The sequence below is a fragment of the Podarcis vaucheri genome, assembly GCF_965113315.1.
Source record: "Podarcis vaucheri genome assembly, chromosome: 2".
NCBI classification, from domain to species: Eukaryota; Metazoa; Chordata; class Lepidosauria; order Squamata; family Lacertidae; genus Podarcis; species Podarcis vaucheri.
Window position 1 is genome coordinate 42,280,696 of NC_138760.1, and position 17,023 is coordinate 42,297,718.

Sequence of the window (17,023 nt, forward strand, 5' to 3'; positions counted from 1 at the left end):
CATCCACCGACTGTATTGTATTGAGAACTCCTTTAAGAATTTATCCTGTGTTCTATGCAAGAATACTTCTCATTATATCTATAATGAAATGGCACTCCTTAATGCAAACCATTTTCATTTGATATGATGAAAATGTATTTTAATATCAACCCATGATTCTGATGTTATGATTTTTCCGGCTATTCAAAGTATAAACCTTTTATTGCATCAGATATACTAAAATGTAGCTTCTGATAATGTAAAAAACAACCAAACCATGTGCTGCAAGCCAAGGGTGGTATTCAACAACATTTCGAGTAGTCTCACTGAAATTAAGGTATCTAATAGCATTGTGTTCATTTATTTCAATGGATCTACTCTGAATAAAACTTAGCTGAGTAACGCCCTAAATAATTACACTGAATTCATTAAAGTGGTTGGTTTTAAAGCAAAAGCATCCCTCCTCCTTACTACGTGAAGCTGCTCAGTACTATAACCAGTCCAAGCATTACCCACCTTGAGCATAACACAAGAGAGAAGTCAAACTATATTTCATCACTACAAGCAGCTGCTTTTTTAACAGAGTTTAAAATACGCATTCACTAGTTCGGAATGTCAGCACTACTTTGCTGCCAGAAAATGCCTGGAATGCTCAGCGGTGCTGCTTCTTAATGAGACCTCAACAAGGTGTTATTTTTGTGAGTTTGTTTTTTTAAGTCCTTCATAGCTTAACAGAAGTAAGTCATGATGAAGAGTGTGTTTAGCATAAACCTTAAGGTATGCGAGACACTGGGAGAAAAGTGTTGCCATTGGGAAAAGAAGATTCAGCAGAGAAAGCCTGCAGGTTTTCTGTGGCAGACAAACATTTTCTTCTACACAGTCTAGATCAGGCATAGGCAAACTCGGCCCTCCAGATTTTTTGAGGCTACAACTCCCATCATCCCTAGCTAACAGGACCAGTGGTCAGGGATGGCTGGAGTTGTAGTCCCAAAACATTTGGAAGGCTGAGTTTGCCTATGCCTGGTCTAGATTCAATAATGGTAGTTTTGCTTCTGTTAAGTAGCACACCACCACCACAAAATACACAAGTGCCATGAAACACAAAGGCAGAGATCCAAGTTGGATAACTAGAATGAGCAGGGACAGTGGCTGTCTACAGTAAACAGGTGAAGATAGGTTTCTGGCTTCCTGCTAACCACAGCAATTTAACTGGGAACTAGTCTAGGAAACCTCTGCTCTGTCATCCGCCCTCCCCTCCTCTCCCAGGAGTAAAACTGCCATTCTCCCACCTCAGTATGAAAGACCATGAATAGTGCTGACCCTTACTCCTGATTTTTTATTCTAAATTATTAAATCCATTGTACAAATCCACAATAAACTTAACATTGCTAGCTTCTTCTTTTTTTAATGGCACCCTGTAGATGTCAAGCGTGGTTGAATTGTCTCCGTCCTTTGTCAATGAACAGAGCTAATATGATAGGGTAGAGAAGTACAGATACCGTTGTACAATGCAGAAGGCATTCCGGTGAGCTGACATTTAGAATAAAGCATCCTATTTTGGTCACATATGCCTCAGAAGGATTTATTCAAGGTCATGCATGTAGAACGAAGAACTAAACTGTTGAAAGGAATAGAACATTTTTTTCTTGAGAGCAGAGCTCTTAAGAAAGTTGGAGCCTTTCAGCTTGTTTTAGAAGTGGTAGCACAAATGAGGGAGGCAAGATAAAGGCAGCTATGGGTAAAATATGACAGTATATTAACATGATTTTGGTTAGGAAATAGAAGAAAGTGCCTAAATCTTAGAGATGTCCAATGGAACAATAGTAGGTGGTAAAGAACCTTACTAGAACCTTACTAGAATAGTAGGTGGTAAAGAACCTTACTAGAAACTTACTAGGCTGGTCAAACAAGTATATGAAGAATACTGTACAACTGCTTTGCTGAACACTTAATTATGGCCAAAATAGCTTTCCTCTTCTCTGCGTGAAGTCTGGGGTTTCCTCCTCGCCACCCCTTCCTCTAGCCTAGGGCAACCAGAGACAGGATGTTAGGCAATGCGGAGATCAACCCATTAAAGTTTCCTTGGGGTAACTTGATGAATGGGTTGTGCTCACACAAGACCTGAGTGGTCGTCGCAGGGTGGGATGGGAGTTTTAAAAATATACCCCTGCCCCAAGGTTGTATGGAAAGCAACATCGGTGGTATTTTGCCTTCCTCTGCAGCTTGCTCTTTCATTCATTTGCAGAGCACCTGCTCCCTGCTTGTGGCACGGTGTGATCTGGACTGCATAGGTTAATGGGAGCTTGACCTTTGATTTAATAAAGGCTGAGCTACCAATTTCTTTGAAATGCAGCCAATGGCACATGCCTCTTTCTCCTACACTATTGAAGGGTACGTTTGACTGTTAAGGAGTCTTCTTAGCCATGTAACAAGCAATCATCAGCAGTTCAAGTATCATGCTGCATTTCGACATACCTCTTCTAAGAGACACACTACAAATTGTCCTCATCCACACAATTAAAGTTGTACAGTGGTACCTCTGGTTACAAACTTAATTCGTTCTGAAGGTCCGTTCTTAACCTGAAATTGTTCTTTACCTGAGGTACCACTTTAGCTAATGAAGCCTTCCGCTGCCGCTGTGCTAACGGCACACAATTTCTGTTCTCATCCTGAGGTAAAGTTCTTAATCCAAGGTACTACGTCCGGGCTAGTGGAGTCTGTAACCCGGAGTGTTTGTAACCTGAGGAACCACTGTATTTGACAGCAGTTTGGAAGACAATAAATACCCTTAATGGGGTTTTTTTCTTTCTTACCGATATAAATGAAAATCTTCTTCCGTAAAGGTATCATGGACTTTATCACTGAAGTATCTGTGGGGGAAGACAATTCAAAGACTGAAATAAATAATACAAAGTGCAAGTTAAATCCCTGCAGCAGCTGGTGCTTAAGTTTTCTTTGCAAATTAATTTACTCAAACCAACTTTATCCCATGCAGTTATTAAAGATTAGTAAACAAGAAGCACTCTGATGACTTAAAGGATGCTATGGAGATAGGAAAACTATTAATTCTGCAGGAAAACTGATCACCACTTGAGGGCACAAATTATTTTGCTTTCCGCATTACATTCCAAATCTAAACTGTGGTGGGAGAAACTCTTACATCCCGCATCTACTGAGACAGCAAATATTTATATATCTCCTACAGGCCCAGCTTAACCCCACTTGCTAACAACAGTTAGTATTACAGCTTTTTGCAAAGGCCAGCAAACTGCTGAAGAATCCCTTAATTAACCTGCAGCATCGGAGCTATTTCTCTTCCCCCACCCAAATGTCTATTCCATGCTGAGAAGCTAAGAGCACTAAAATCACCTGTATCCAAGGCACTGAATGCCAAGCTGCAACTCTACATTACCTGTACATGTTAACAAAATGCTTCCCCAAAGAAAGAGCTCCAGAGTGCAAGTCCAGAATTGAAGCCTGGGAGGGGAAAAAAAATCCAAACAAGAAGAAACAAATCAGCAAAAGGAAGACTATTAAAAGGAGGCGGAGGGAACTATTCAGAGACTAGGTCTCTGTTCTGTGCAATCTCAGATGGTGGGTTGTATCCAACGGTCCACACGAACTGCTTGGCTGGTGCAACAGGGCTTCTGTTTCCTCCCCCCATCATGTACTCCAAAATCTGCTCCAGAGGGTCCCCCAACCTCCCAGAGCCGGTTTTGAGGGCATGCAGGGAGCTGGCGGGGACATGAGATACAGGACTCTTGGTTTAAAGTTATATATATGTCTCCCAAGTCAGAAAGCTGAAGATAAAGCTCTTCAGCTATATCTTCCCCTAGATTCCCCTGGCATGCAAGTATTTGAATATTATCCATAACATGTTTTTCCTGCATTGATTCCTATACAGTTCTAAAGCAATTCAATTTACCACTAAGGCTGGGAGAGGAGGGAACGATGAATCTCTTATGCTCATGCATGACCAAGAACTCATTTTCAAGGTTCTTCTTTTGACCTGCAGAAAAACTGCTGGCCTTTTTAAACCGCAATCATTACAGAAGGCTATACACTTCACACTATCCTGTGACTTGGCCAGTCCCACATTTCCACTGTTTTAGCAGCTAAAGAAGTGACCTTTCTGCTTTCTGAAGCAGCACAAGTTTGGAGCACTGCAGGGGAAAGAAAATTATTAAGGCAATTATACTGAAAGGGTAGTTAATGGAACTTTCAGGAGCTTGTTTTTTAAAAAAACAAACAACAGCAAAACCACACAGACAGGAAGAAAAGCTCTGCAATAATGTAGGCCTAAAGGGTAAATGCTTAAGATTTAAATGTGCTGGGAAATGAGAGGTTCAACTTCATAGGGGAACTAATTAAATGTCAGGTGCTGAGTGGACCACAGTAACAAGAGACTGTACAGTGGTACCTCGGGTTAAGAACTTAATTTGTTGTGGTTGCAATACCACCAAGTAAATGACCTGTTAAAAGAAAACAAAAAGAAAGTAGGATTTGAAGATAAAAAATCTAAATTTAATGTAGAAGTTATAGAAGGTAAGAACAAAACACTGTCAAGGATGTACGATATTTTGCTGGAGTGGTATACAAAAGATGAGGAGGTGAAGGAGGCTATGACTAAGTGGGCGATAGACATTGGATATAACATCGACTTTGAGAGGTGGTTGGAACTATGGAATAAGAATATGAGATTTACGGCATGCACGGCACTAAAGGAAAACCTGTGGAAAATGATCTACAGGTGGTACCATACACCAGTGAAATTAGCGAAGATTTATAAGTTGAAGGATAAAAGATGCTGGAAATGTAGAGAGGTAGAAGGTGACCTCTACCATATGTGGTGGTCGTGCTGCAAAGTGAGAGGCTTTGGGGAATTGGTCTATAATGAACTTTAAAAAATATTGAAATATACATTTCCCAAAAAGCCAGAAGCTTTTTTGTTAGGAATGGTTGGTAAAGAAATTAAAAAAGAAGATAAGACCTTGTTTCTATATGCCACGACAGCTGCAAGAATTATGTTAGCACAAAATTGGAAATCAGAAGTAATACCTAACATAAGTGAGTGGCAGGTTAAAATGATAAATTATGCTGAGCTTGATAGAATATCAGGAAGATTAAGGGACCAAGATGAACAGAAATTTCATGACAATTGGAAGAAATATTTAGTGTACAGTGGTACCCTGCAAGACGAATGCCTCGGTTTTCTGTTTTGGAGGCGCTTCGCAAGACGAATTTCCCTATGGGCTTGCTTCGCAAGATGAAAGCCCATAGGGAAATCTCCGGGGACCTGTTTTAAATTGCTGGCGGTCGGGAGCAAAGACTTTCGCCCACAGCCGGCCTTCAGAAGAGGTCCTGGACCTCTTTTGAAGGCCGGCGGGGGGCAAAAGTCTTTGCTTCCCCCCCCCCGCCTGCCTTCCCGGGACAGCGGAGACTTCTCTGCTGTCCCGGGGAGATTTTAAAATGCTGGGGGTCGGCAGCGAAGCGTTCGCTCCCGCCCGCCAGCATTTTAAGATCGCCCGGGGCAGCGGAGACTTCTCTGCTGTCCCGGGGAGATTTTAAAATGCTGGGGGTCGGCAGCGAACGCTTCGCTCCCGCCCGCCAGCATTTTAAGATTGCCCGGGGCAGCGGAGACTTCTCTGCTGTCCCGGGGAGATTTTAAAATGCTGGGGCTCGGCAGCGAACGCTTCGCTCCAGCCCGCCAGCATTTTAAGATCGCCCGGGGCAGCGGAGACTTCTCTGCTGTCCCGGGGAGATTTTAAAATGCTGGGGGTCAGCAGCGAACGCTTCGCTCCAGCCCGCCAGCATTTTAAGATCGCCCGGGGCAGCGGAGACTTCTCTGCTGTCCCGGGCGATCTTAAAATGCTGGCGGGCGGGAGCGAAGCGTTCGCTGCCGACCCCCAGCATTTTAAAATCTCCCCGGGACAGCGGAGGCTTCGCTCCCGCCCGCCAGCATTTTAAAATCACCCCGGGACAGCAGGGGCTTTTAAAATGCTGGCGGTCGGCAGCAAAGCCCCCGGAGCTTGCAGGGCGGGAGGTGGGAAGAAGGGCTTTTCTTCCCACCGCCAGCCTTCAGAACAGCCTTCTGAAGGCTGGCAGTGGGAAGAAAAGCCCTTGTTCCCCCCCCCCAGCCTTCAGACGAGGTCGGGGGACAGACTGTCCCCGGACCTGGTCTGAAGGCGGTTTCCCTAGGAACGCATTAATTGATTTTCAATGCATTCCTATGGGAAACTGTGCTTCGCAAGACGAAAAACTCGCAAGAAGAAAAAACTTGCGGAACGAATTAATTTCGTCTTGCGAGGCACCACTGTATATGGAATCTAAAGTTCAGGTGACACTGGCGGGGTTGAAATAACTCTAACAGCGGGAAAGGCCTATGTAAAAGAGTTAAAAAGTATGCAACTATATAATTTATTTGATACTTACCAAAGGAGTGGAGGGAAGTCCAAGGATCAGTTGTGGATATAATTTGTATAAGGTCTGTGGTGGATTTTTTGTTTATGTTTTTCCTGTATATATGTGCAAATGTGAATAAAAATTTATGAAACAAAAAACAAAAAAAGAACTTAATTTGTTGTGGAGGTCCGTTCTTAACCTGAAACTGTTCTTAACCTGAAGTACCACTTTAGCTAATGGGGCCTCCCGCTGCCACCACACAATTTCTGTTCTCATCCTGAAGCAAAGTTCTTAACCTGAGGTACTATTTCTGGGTTAGCAGAGTCTGTAACCTGAAGCGTCTGTAACCTGAAGCATATGTAACCCGAGGTACCACAGTATTTGCTAAACAGCTGTGCTGTAAAGAAATAAACAGCAGTTGCTTTTGCACCAAAAAAAAAAAAAAATCTCACAGCAGATATTTTTGGGTCCATGTTCTATTCTTTGGTAATGTGGACCAAAGTATGGCAAATTCACAGAAGCCTCAATTTTCGAATCAGGATTTGTGAACTGTCACAACTGCTTAAAGTTCTTGACACTAAAGTCTTTAATAAAAAATATGTCCAGTGAGGCTACCAGCTACCCAAACTGGACCTTATTCTGGTCAAACACTAGGGCACTGGTCTTCTGCTCTGCCTGGTCAAGGGAGCAGTATTTAGAATCTTCTGCTTGTTATGGTCTACCCTGCAACTTCTACTTTAATGACCTCAAGTATCTTTAACTGGAGATAGCTTTAGACCTAGATTTGGGTAAAGATGCTCCCAGATGGCCTTGGCAACAGGACAGAATATTAGGCAAGCCACAGCTATTCACTTGGGAAGAAAGCCCTTGGATGCAGAGAAACCCTTCATCCCTGGATTTCATCATCATGGGATTCAGATGCAACAGTAAGCTATGGTTTAGCATTATGTGCATAGTTGGATTCCAGTTTTAGGACAAACTATGGTTTGCAAACCAGTTTCTGAAACTGAGAGGCAATGGCATCCCTCTTCATTCAGAAAGCAAGGATACCTCTTGATGCCATTGTCACAAGCCCACCCAGCCATGCACTTTAGGCAAAGGTCTGCAGGGGGAGTGATTGCATGAGAAAGTAATGCTATGACTATGCTGTACTTTCAAAAATGAGGAGGGGGGGGAGTCACCCTAGACTGCTGCAGGTGAACTTTCCTCTTTCCAGCACCAACTATCACTAACTGTCCATTGGAAGGACTCCCAAGAAAGTGGTACAGGCAGCTGAAGACATCAGGAACTGTTCCAGCCATCTATTGTGAGCTGCCCTGCAGGAAGGTTCCTGTTTACTTGCTACATGTTGATATTGCTTATTGTGTTCATATTTAAATGCACATTGAAGTTACTTGTCAGTATCAGTATCCTGAAAGGTGGGATCTAAGCCATTGTAATAAATAAATGTTTGCCTTCCGACTTTTGAGCCTGTCAGTTACAGTTACTGTCAACTTTTTTCCTCTGAAACCTAAGGGCTTAATCCTAACTTTTTTCTTTAAAGTTGAGATTGTTGAGATTATTTCCTTGGCTCTGTTCACTGCACATTGCAAGCCACAAACCCTACACCTATTCTCTACAGCCCATTGGTTTCCCAAAGGCAACACATGACTCACTACTAGGGCTTGGAAAATTGCAGCCATGACCATTTTTATCCCATTGTCTCTTGAAATCACCCCAGCACATAAACTGTGCGACCACTGCTAATTTCTTTGAGGCAGAAAATCTACATGAAGATTGTGAAACTGTCTCTGAAAATCAGTTGCGTCTCTATTATGGTGGAAGGAACCTACCTGTGTTGAATAAACCCCCAAATTTAAGCCTATGATAATCCCCCACGGCGGCCTAATGTTGCAGCAAGAGGAGATTTTGAAACAGACTGAAGAATGCATAGCCTTGACAAATTGCTTGCCATCAGATTTAGTCAAGGCACATTTGCATCTGAATCAAGTGCAGAGAATCAAGGACCGCTATCTTGTTTTGACTCCTACCCTTTGCTCGCTGCAATGAGGTCCTTAGTGAATTATTCAGAATGGAGATGTACAATAACAAGAAAACAGAGAACAAAAGCCTTATTCATTTGATTTCTTGAAGTGCTACTAAGAGGAGTCGCATCCTCCATCATCATCCTGATCAAAATATACAGGTGCCATTTAGGTAGTTGTTAAGGTTAATTTTGAAAGGCACAGGCGAGACAGCCAGTTGCGAATAAACTAATTCCATTAAGGTGAAACTCTTAGACTCTGCGGAAACAAAGTACAAGTGACTCATAGCAGAGGGAACATGAGCAGCAGAAAACAATACAAATGTCAGAAACCGTATTCACTCAGTCCTTACACCTCTCATAAGTAGCATCAATATGGAAAGAACACAATTGGAAGAGCTGGAAAAGGTAATAGAAGACAAGCCCTGTATTGAATGGCTTCACATGTGTCCCAAGTTCTCAAGTCCAGGAGGTGGGAAGACAGCCAGCTCTGGACAGGGTTGCACTCCCATGGAATGAGCAGCTCTGTAGCTTGGGGATAACCCTGGATCCAACATTGTCACTGAAGGCACAGGTGGCGACAGTGGTTATGACTGTCTGATTCCAGCTCTGCCAGGTTTGCCAGCTGTGGCCCCTTTTGGATAGAGATGACTTGGCCACAGTACTCCATGCTCTGATAACTCCCAGATTGAAGTATTACAATGCACTTTACATGGGACTGCCCTTGAAGATGACTCAGAAACTTCAAGTGGTCCAAACTATAACAGTCAGATTACTGGCTGGAGTTCTATTTTAAACCCCCATTTTAAAACAGCCTCACTGGTAGCAGGTTTGTAGCAAACTTTCTTCTCATGTTCCAAAAGTATACTCACTGTTAGCAAAGTCAGTAAGATAATGTAGACGGAGTCCAGAGCGAAAAGTTCTGATAACACTTTACTGAGGAAACTGAGCAAAACAGTGTATATTTTGAACAGAAATACGCAGGGGCTTTGTCTCTTAGTGCAGGCCTTGTACAAAGCAGGGAGACCTGCAACCAAACATGCAGAAGAACAACTCCCATAGAACTACACAGCCAATCAGAGCACATGCTACCTCAGGAAAGTTCATGCCATTCTGACTGGTTGCTAAGTAATACCACCACAAGCCCCTTGAGCCATTGGCTGGCACTAATAACACCACTGTTAAATAGCATGCAGAACGATTTCTGCTGTTGCACTTCCAACACTCACAAGAGTCAACTGAATTGAAATAAGCTTCCCTCCTGTTAGCCCCAATCAGAAACTCTGTATCTTCCCAATTTTGGCTCTACCATCATGGAAGGGGGAGCTTTAGAAACAAACTTTTCTATGGATCCTTGGTGCGCAATTATTTTACTGCCTGTACTTACTCAGAAGGTAAATAGAATTTTAGCTCCTTATATTACAAAAAGTAAAGCAACATAAAAGGATAGAAACTGAATGGAAAATTGTAAAACTTGCATTCAAAGGCTAACTGCAATTACTAGCATTTATGATTTCAAAGCTGGTCTGATGCATTTGGGGGCTAAATTTTGGAAAGTCATTCTCATTGCACCTTTGCAAACCATAAATCAAAACTTCAGTTCTTCAACAGACTAGCATTTTAAATCTACTTTTGATTTCTCTGCATCTGGCAAATGGCCCCAAGACATCAACACGATTTACGTCACGAACAGTCCATGGCCAATTGCAGAGACACCTGTCAATCGAGCTGATTGGATTGCACTCAAAGCAATTACATTCCACATTGAACAACGGAGCCGCTTCAGCTCTCAGTAGGCTACAGAATGCAATGAAATACAGGAATAGTAAAAAGAACGTCCTTCTATCGAACAGTCTTTTACTGTGAAAGACTGCTGCCTGTCTCTGTGGGCAGAATGGAAAGGTAGCTCACTTTGTACTGGTGGGCTGCAGGAGTGCCAACTTGGCCCTGCAGCCGTGGGTGACCAGGGCTGTGGGTGCCATGCAGCATGCATAGCCCTGGCACCAAATTTTGTGGGTGCCCGGCCTCTTCATGGGGAATTTTGTGGGTGCTCGGGCACCCAGGGCCCAGGGAGTTGGCACCTATGGAGGCTGTGGGGGTGTTTGAAAGAGTGTTCACTGGGACACACAGCACTGAGAGGCCCTGGGGCACTGCAAGTACAAAAGGGCACCCTCATTAAATGATTTCTGGTTGGGTATGCTGCAGCTGAAGAAACACTGAAGCTGGAGCATTGACACTTAAGGTTGTTGAGACCTTGGTCTCAAACCCCTTTATTTGAAAGTGCCATGGAAAGCAAGGGTGCTTTTTTCCAAGCAAATGTATTGAGGATTAAGGGAGGACACAACTGAGATGGCATATAGTCTGTAACACAGCTTTTAAAAGCTTAGATACAAAAATATTCTCTCTTTTTTTGAAGTATACCACCTTCACTTATTTGACAATTAACTATGCAAAGTCTGGTGATGCTTCACATTCTGCTGAAGGATGGTAACATTGATCTTCCATCCCATACTCCTTCTACATTAGGCATCTTTCCTCAAACTCTTTTTTCCCCCTCTGGAGGATGCAGATTTTTCCTCTGATTGCTCCGGCATCTTCCACCATCCCTCTCCAAAAGGTCAAGAGAGATCATAGAATCATAGAGTTGGAAGAGACCACAAGGGCCATCGAGTCCAACCCCCTGCCAAGCAGGAAACACCATCAGAGCACTCCTGACATATGGTTGTCAAGCCTCTGCTTAAAAACCTCCAAAGAAGGAGACTCCACCACACTCCTTGGCAGCAAATTCCACTGTCAAACAGCTCTTACTGTCAGATAGATTAGACTGAGTGGCAGTATCCTGCCAATGACCACCAGTTGAGGGTTATGGCCAAGCTGGGATTCAGGCCCATGGGAGAAATTCACCATTGTTCTAAGGCAAATGTTCCACCAGCACAAGAATTTCAGCTTGTCAGATGGCACAATCCCTCCTCTCCTACCTGCGCTCCACTGCACTGTTTTGGGGGTTCTTCCTCCCCTTCCAGGCAATTTCAGGGGGGCATGAGGGGGAACCACTTTGCGCAAGTGGAAGTCCATGTGCAGGGCTCTGTGTATGGGATTAGGTGAATTCTTCTCCATGCTTCCCTAGAAGTCCAACACCCAATCCCATTTGGATGCACAAAATGGGAGGCCTTGTTGGTGTAAAGGGGGGGGGGATAAGGAAAACACAGGATCAGAAACTACATGAGGATACTTTCCCTTGTGAGCAAGTGGAAAAGGTTCTTTTTTTGCTCTGCGTGCCTCCTTTTCCCTGACCCAAGCTGCTGCCCAACTCATTCACCACCCACCATGGTACAAATGCCTGCCCCTCACTCTCAAAGCACCATGTATTAGTTCCTCCTCTTCAAGCTCAGCCTTGCCAAAAGCAATCTTGATTTGCAGTTAGGAGCAATCAACATTGGAGCAGTTGAAGGGAGGTCTAGAATAACTATCGACAAGCAAAATATATATTTTGCCACACGGGGATGAGGGCAGAGTCCTACATTTCTTCCCCATTCCTGACACTCCTCCCCAAAACACATTTAAAAAACAAAAATCTGAAGAATCTTGCCTGGATACCAGAAGAATGTAAAAGGTAACAGGACACTGCTCACCCCTCCGTCTGATCCTCCAAGGGAGAGTCCCTTCTCTGCTATTCTGTGGATGACACAACAATTTCAAATCAGAACTGCAGCACAGCCTTTTACCATTTAATGCCACTTGTCAAACCAGACCTGTCACAGTTGACACAGGAGGAACAGAAAGGTCAACTTACACTGGCATAACAGTGAGCAAATCAGAATTATTCACACATAGAACCCAGCCAGGGGGAAAAAAACAGAGGCAGAGGATTTCCTAGCAGAAAAAGTTGTCATATTGCAAAGCAGGGGTGGCTGACCTGTAGTCAGTGAGCTAAATCTGGTTCCCTCAGATTTGTAATTTTAAAAAATGCTACATCCACTTTGACACTTTCTGGTGGGTTGACCATTGCTGAGTGCAGCCCTGTGCCCTTAAAAGGTTAGCTGCCTCAGTGCCAAGGCGTGCCAGACAATACAAAGCCCAGATTTATCCCAATCATTTCCAGGCAATGGGAAGAAGCGAAAGCAAATGCTATTTTTCTTAGTCCAGAAGTCTGGGAATTTTTGCTAATGACAAATGACCAAAGTTAAGACCATTTACTCCAGTTGCAATGAAATACTGCTCTGTCAGGATGCAAAGCCCTGCATGCAGAATGAAAGAGTTTAATGACTCAGTTGAGGTGAAAGATGATTCCCCACCTTACTGAAGAAACTGCTGCAGAGTGGGATCACAGTGAATTAAAGTAACCCCACTTCTTCCTATTGCTAACTGCAGAATATTTACACAATGCCCTGGTTCAGATGCACATTTCCCAGTTTAGCAGCCAGGAACAAGCACTTTTACAGTCTGTTCCCCCCACCCCACTCGCCTCCACAGCATGCCAGCAGCAGTTAGCTTGAACTTCTGGTCCCCACTGTGTTTAAAATTAGGCGCTGTGATTTAATGTCAGTTTACTAACCAGAATCTTAAAATTGCAGTTTACACATAGCTTAACATCCTGGTAAGTAAACTAAAACTTAAGGAATTTCAGGAATAGCAGGTAACAATAGCTTTAGCTAATCAACTCACTATGTCAAGGTTGGATGTGAGCAGAAGGGGTGAGAGAACATACTAAATGGCTATTCTTGGTCATGGCAAATACTTGGCCTAGAGTGAAGGCAAGCACAACACCATACAGAAGCCTTCTAGCCTGTGTATTTGCAGTAAACACTTGTAAAGCAAATGCATATTTTGGTGGAAAACAGGCTTCTAGAGCTCTGGGTTCCAGGCTCTTAATTTGGGAGTGGGATGCAAGATTTGGAGCCTTGGTTTAAAACTCTGAGTAGACTTAACCACTCATAATGCTGCTGCCAACATACCACTTAACTGTAATTAAGGCAATTGGTAAGAATTCACAGTCCAAAAGCAAGCGTTAATTCCATGGCCCACACATAAATTGCTATCCATGATTAGGCAACTGGGAGCCTTACGTCTGCAAGAGTCCCAATTTGCAAATGTTCCATGGACTCCTTAGTTAACCTTGATCAGCTTGTTCTCTCACCCTCAGATCCCAATTTATAAATGGGAACAATGACCCCTCACAGAATGACACTGAATGCAAACGCACAATAAAAGCATGAAACATCTTTCCTATTAAAAAGCTCCACAGAAGTATTCACTAATAATTAAGAGATGCATGAACTGTAGGAAACTTGCCTTGGATTAACTGAGATATTACCGGACCCCCCCCCCCGAAAAAAATGGGGGAAACCTTGGTAACTCCAAACCAATGCAAGGCCTTAAAAAATTACCTTTCCCCACCTGCCCTCCTTGCAGCATCTTTGCCACCTCACAACCTAATGGAGCAAAGCAAAGATCGTACTGTATGTGGGTAAAAGGTAGAAAAAGGCTGCAGGTCAAAAACCAGGAGGGCAGGAAGGGAGCTGAAGTCCCTTTGTGTTGGGGTCTAGACTCCCATGATCCCTGAATTGCAGGGGGTTGGACCAGATGTCTCTTTGGGTCCCTTCCAACTCTGCAATTCCCCACCCCCTAAATTTGATGCTGCAGCCTCCTTCTACTTCCCACCGCCACTGGAAGCTATTTCACTAATTTCTATGGAGACTGCAAGGAAGCTCCCAGAGCAGATTCAGAAGGTGTGGGTGGCTCTAACCTTCCCCAAAGAGCCAAATGGCATTATCCTTCAGCTTGGATCAAGTTCCAAGTGGGATGGGAGTTTGCCCCTAAATTTAGTTTGAGCCTGACTCAGGAGACTTTCACCTACTGTATACCATCAATCATAAAATTTATTGTACTAGCCAAAGGCCATGGCATCATTCACAAAGGAAACAAAAAGAAAAACAACAATAACCATAAAAACATCAGGCACTGCAAATACAATAAACCATGGTCACATCTCCTAGAAATTATTTGTTGCATACTGTCAGGGGACTGCCAACGGAACAGGAGAGGGAGGCAGGGACGCTGTTGGGATACAGGGAGCCACAGAAACTTCTGAGGAGCAGTTCCTCGTCCAGTGGTGGGGAAAGCCACACCTCCAGTGGAGCAGAGAGGGAAGGGGGGAGCCAAGGGAGGGGAGGGCTCGAAGATGTCACTTCCGTCACCCAGCCTGTGCAGAGGGGTGAAACGCAAGGAGGGGAGGCGGAGGTTTGGGGTGTCTAAGTTCTTATGTTGGGGGAGAAGCCAGAAGGGGCCACTCCCGGATTCTGGAAATGACTAAGACGGACATGAACTTTGGAGATCTGCACTGTAAATAGTTTGCACAATAAAAACCTGTAAAAGACAGGTTTGGAGTCCTGCCTGGTTACTCGCGAGCGACCTCCAGTAGCACCTGACACATACGATAGAATAGCAGGAGGTTCTCAGATAGAATGTGCCAGCTTAAATGTCCGAATCAGCTTTGCAATTGACCGCTATTTTATCTAGTTCTTTTCTTCTGATCTTCTTATGATATACGATATCTTTATTGTCATACTCCCATACAGAACAATGAAATTGAAAATCTACATAAAACATTAAAAAAACCCTAAAAACTCTGAAACCCCATTTTAAAATACAATATACTATACAATATACTTCTTAGCTGCCACATATAGTGCTACTTTATAAGTTACAAAGTCATCAGTATCACTCAGCAGCCATTTCACCCCTTCCGCCCTGTTCAATGTGTTCCATTTGTAAGCAGGGGTTTTATAAATCCGTCTCTTGGTTCTATATATAGCAGGCATTGCAATAAATAGTGGTACAGGTCTCTCTTTGTACTGTACTTTGCCATACCGACCACCCACCACCGCCAAGGGCATCGATTGAAATCGTAATTCTGCAAAAGCGATTCTCAGTACGGCAAGTGGGAGCTTTGTCAGATAACTAGCTCAGATTTGCTCTGTTTTGATAAGTGGGAACCATGGTGAACTTTTGGTAGAGGCAATCGTGGTTAAATCCCTTTCTGCATCGGACCTGAAGAGACAATCTCTTAAGTGCCTCTTATCCATCTTCATAATAATGATAATAATAATAATAATAATAATAATAATAATAATAATAATAATTTATTATTTATACCCCGCCCATCTGGCTGAGTTTCCCCAGCCACTCTGGGCGGCTCCCAATCAGTGTTAAAAACAGTACAGCGTTACATATTAAAAACTTCCCTGAACAGGGCTGCCTTAAGATGTCTTCTGAATGTCAGGTAATTATTTATCTCTTTGACATCTGAAGGGAGGGCGTTCCACAGGGTGGGCGCCACTACCGAGAAGGCCCTCTGTCTGGTTCCCTGTAGCCTCACTTCTCGCAATGAGGGAACCGCCAGAAGGCCCTCGGCGCTGGATGATCACCTGAAGATCTTGTAACTGATATTGGGTCAAGAGGCGTTGGAGGCACCTACTGTATACAGGCACCCCTAACCATTATCCTGCACAGAAGCAGTGTCCACACTGGCTGTGAACCCCTGAAATATAAGATGGCAGAGAAAAGAAAGGACCCTGCCGGGATATACACACCCATCCTTTGTTCCCATCTAAAAGGCACAAAAATAGTAACAATGGTGTCAACTTTCAAAAAGGAAAACAAAAGCATTATCCTAAAGCCTTTAAGACGATTTCTGAAAAGAAAATTTACCTACGGATTCTCTCAGCTTCCTCCCTGCTGATTATGGCATCTGTTATCCCTCTTCCACACTTCCGAGGAGTGCAGCCTAGAACAGACATATAAGGAGAGAGACAGAAAAGAAAGTTCAAACATCCATCACCTACTTCATCTGCTTTTACATGTGCCATAACAACAACAACTTCTACTCTCTCGGGAAATTTACTAAGATTGTAGTGCAAAGCATGGGATCTGCTGTGGTTTGCAGAACATCAAGGATTTCAGCTACCAATGATAAACATGTTTCTAATCCTCATGGCTGGAGAGTAAACCTTGAATCAAGCCACTGGAAATGACCCACAAACCAGAGCCACAATTATGGGACTTTTGCATTCTATAATTCTCCACATCACCATAACCCTGAATTCACGTTTTCCTATAAGTGATGCATTGTTAACAATATGTCCTCTGTTTCCTCTCCTTCCCTTCTTTCAACAAAGAATTTGACAAAAAAAAAAAAAACCTGGAAGTGAACGTTACCTGATTGCAAATGCTGAATTTTTGGTTGATGAAAAAGTTACAGTATGAAACTTATGACACCCACCCATGTCATTACGGTTAATAGATTCACTTAATTCACCCAGTGGTTCTTACATGTCATGGAAAGCAATATTACTTCTTTTTTGAGTTGCTTTATTGTCTTCTGGCTGTTATACATAAGCAAGAGACTGTGGCATTCTAAGTCCACGGTTGGAGAAAGATATATATATATATATAATATTCCTTGCTTTCCCTGAAACAAATCTATTATCTAATCCATCAAAAGAAATAGACTTGATACACTTGGGGGAATGTGGAGCTTGCTACAGATGTTTGCCTCTTCTGTAGCTTGGCTCAGGTTCTGACAGCATACAGAATCTCTAGAAGAATTTGGGGTTACTT

The 17,023-nt window shown here is 43.3% G+C and overlaps 1 protein-coding gene and 1 long non-coding RNA gene across 3 annotated transcripts in view; both read right to left on the bottom strand.

Annotated features, from left to right (window-relative positions):
• Nucleotides 1–17,023, bottom strand: part of OGFOD3 (2-oxoglutarate and iron dependent oxygenase domain containing 3) — a 41,189-nt gene that overhangs the window by 16,859 nt on the left and 7,307 nt on the right. For both annotated transcript variants that reach the window (XM_082204575.1, XM_082204574.1), the window contains exons 3-6: nucleotides 16,115–16,190; nucleotides 12,037–12,079; nucleotides 3,392–3,456; nucleotides 2,793–2,849 (exon numbers count right to left, since the gene is read on the bottom strand). In XM_082204575.1, the coding sequence (XP_082060701.1) occupies nucleotides 2,793–2,849; nucleotides 3,392–3,456; nucleotides 12,037–12,079; nucleotides 16,115–16,190 (241 nt within the window). The remainder of the gene's footprint in view (nucleotides 1–2,792; nucleotides 2,850–3,391; nucleotides 3,457–12,036; nucleotides 12,080–16,114; nucleotides 16,191–17,023) is intronic.
• On the bottom strand, nucleotides 6,804–11,027 carry LOC309526894. Its single transcript, XR_014217013.1, has 2 exons — nucleotides 7,979–11,027; nucleotides 6,804–7,946 (listed from the first exon to the last, which is right to left on the bottom strand). It is a non-coding gene; the product is annotated as an uncharacterized lncRNA (long non-coding RNA).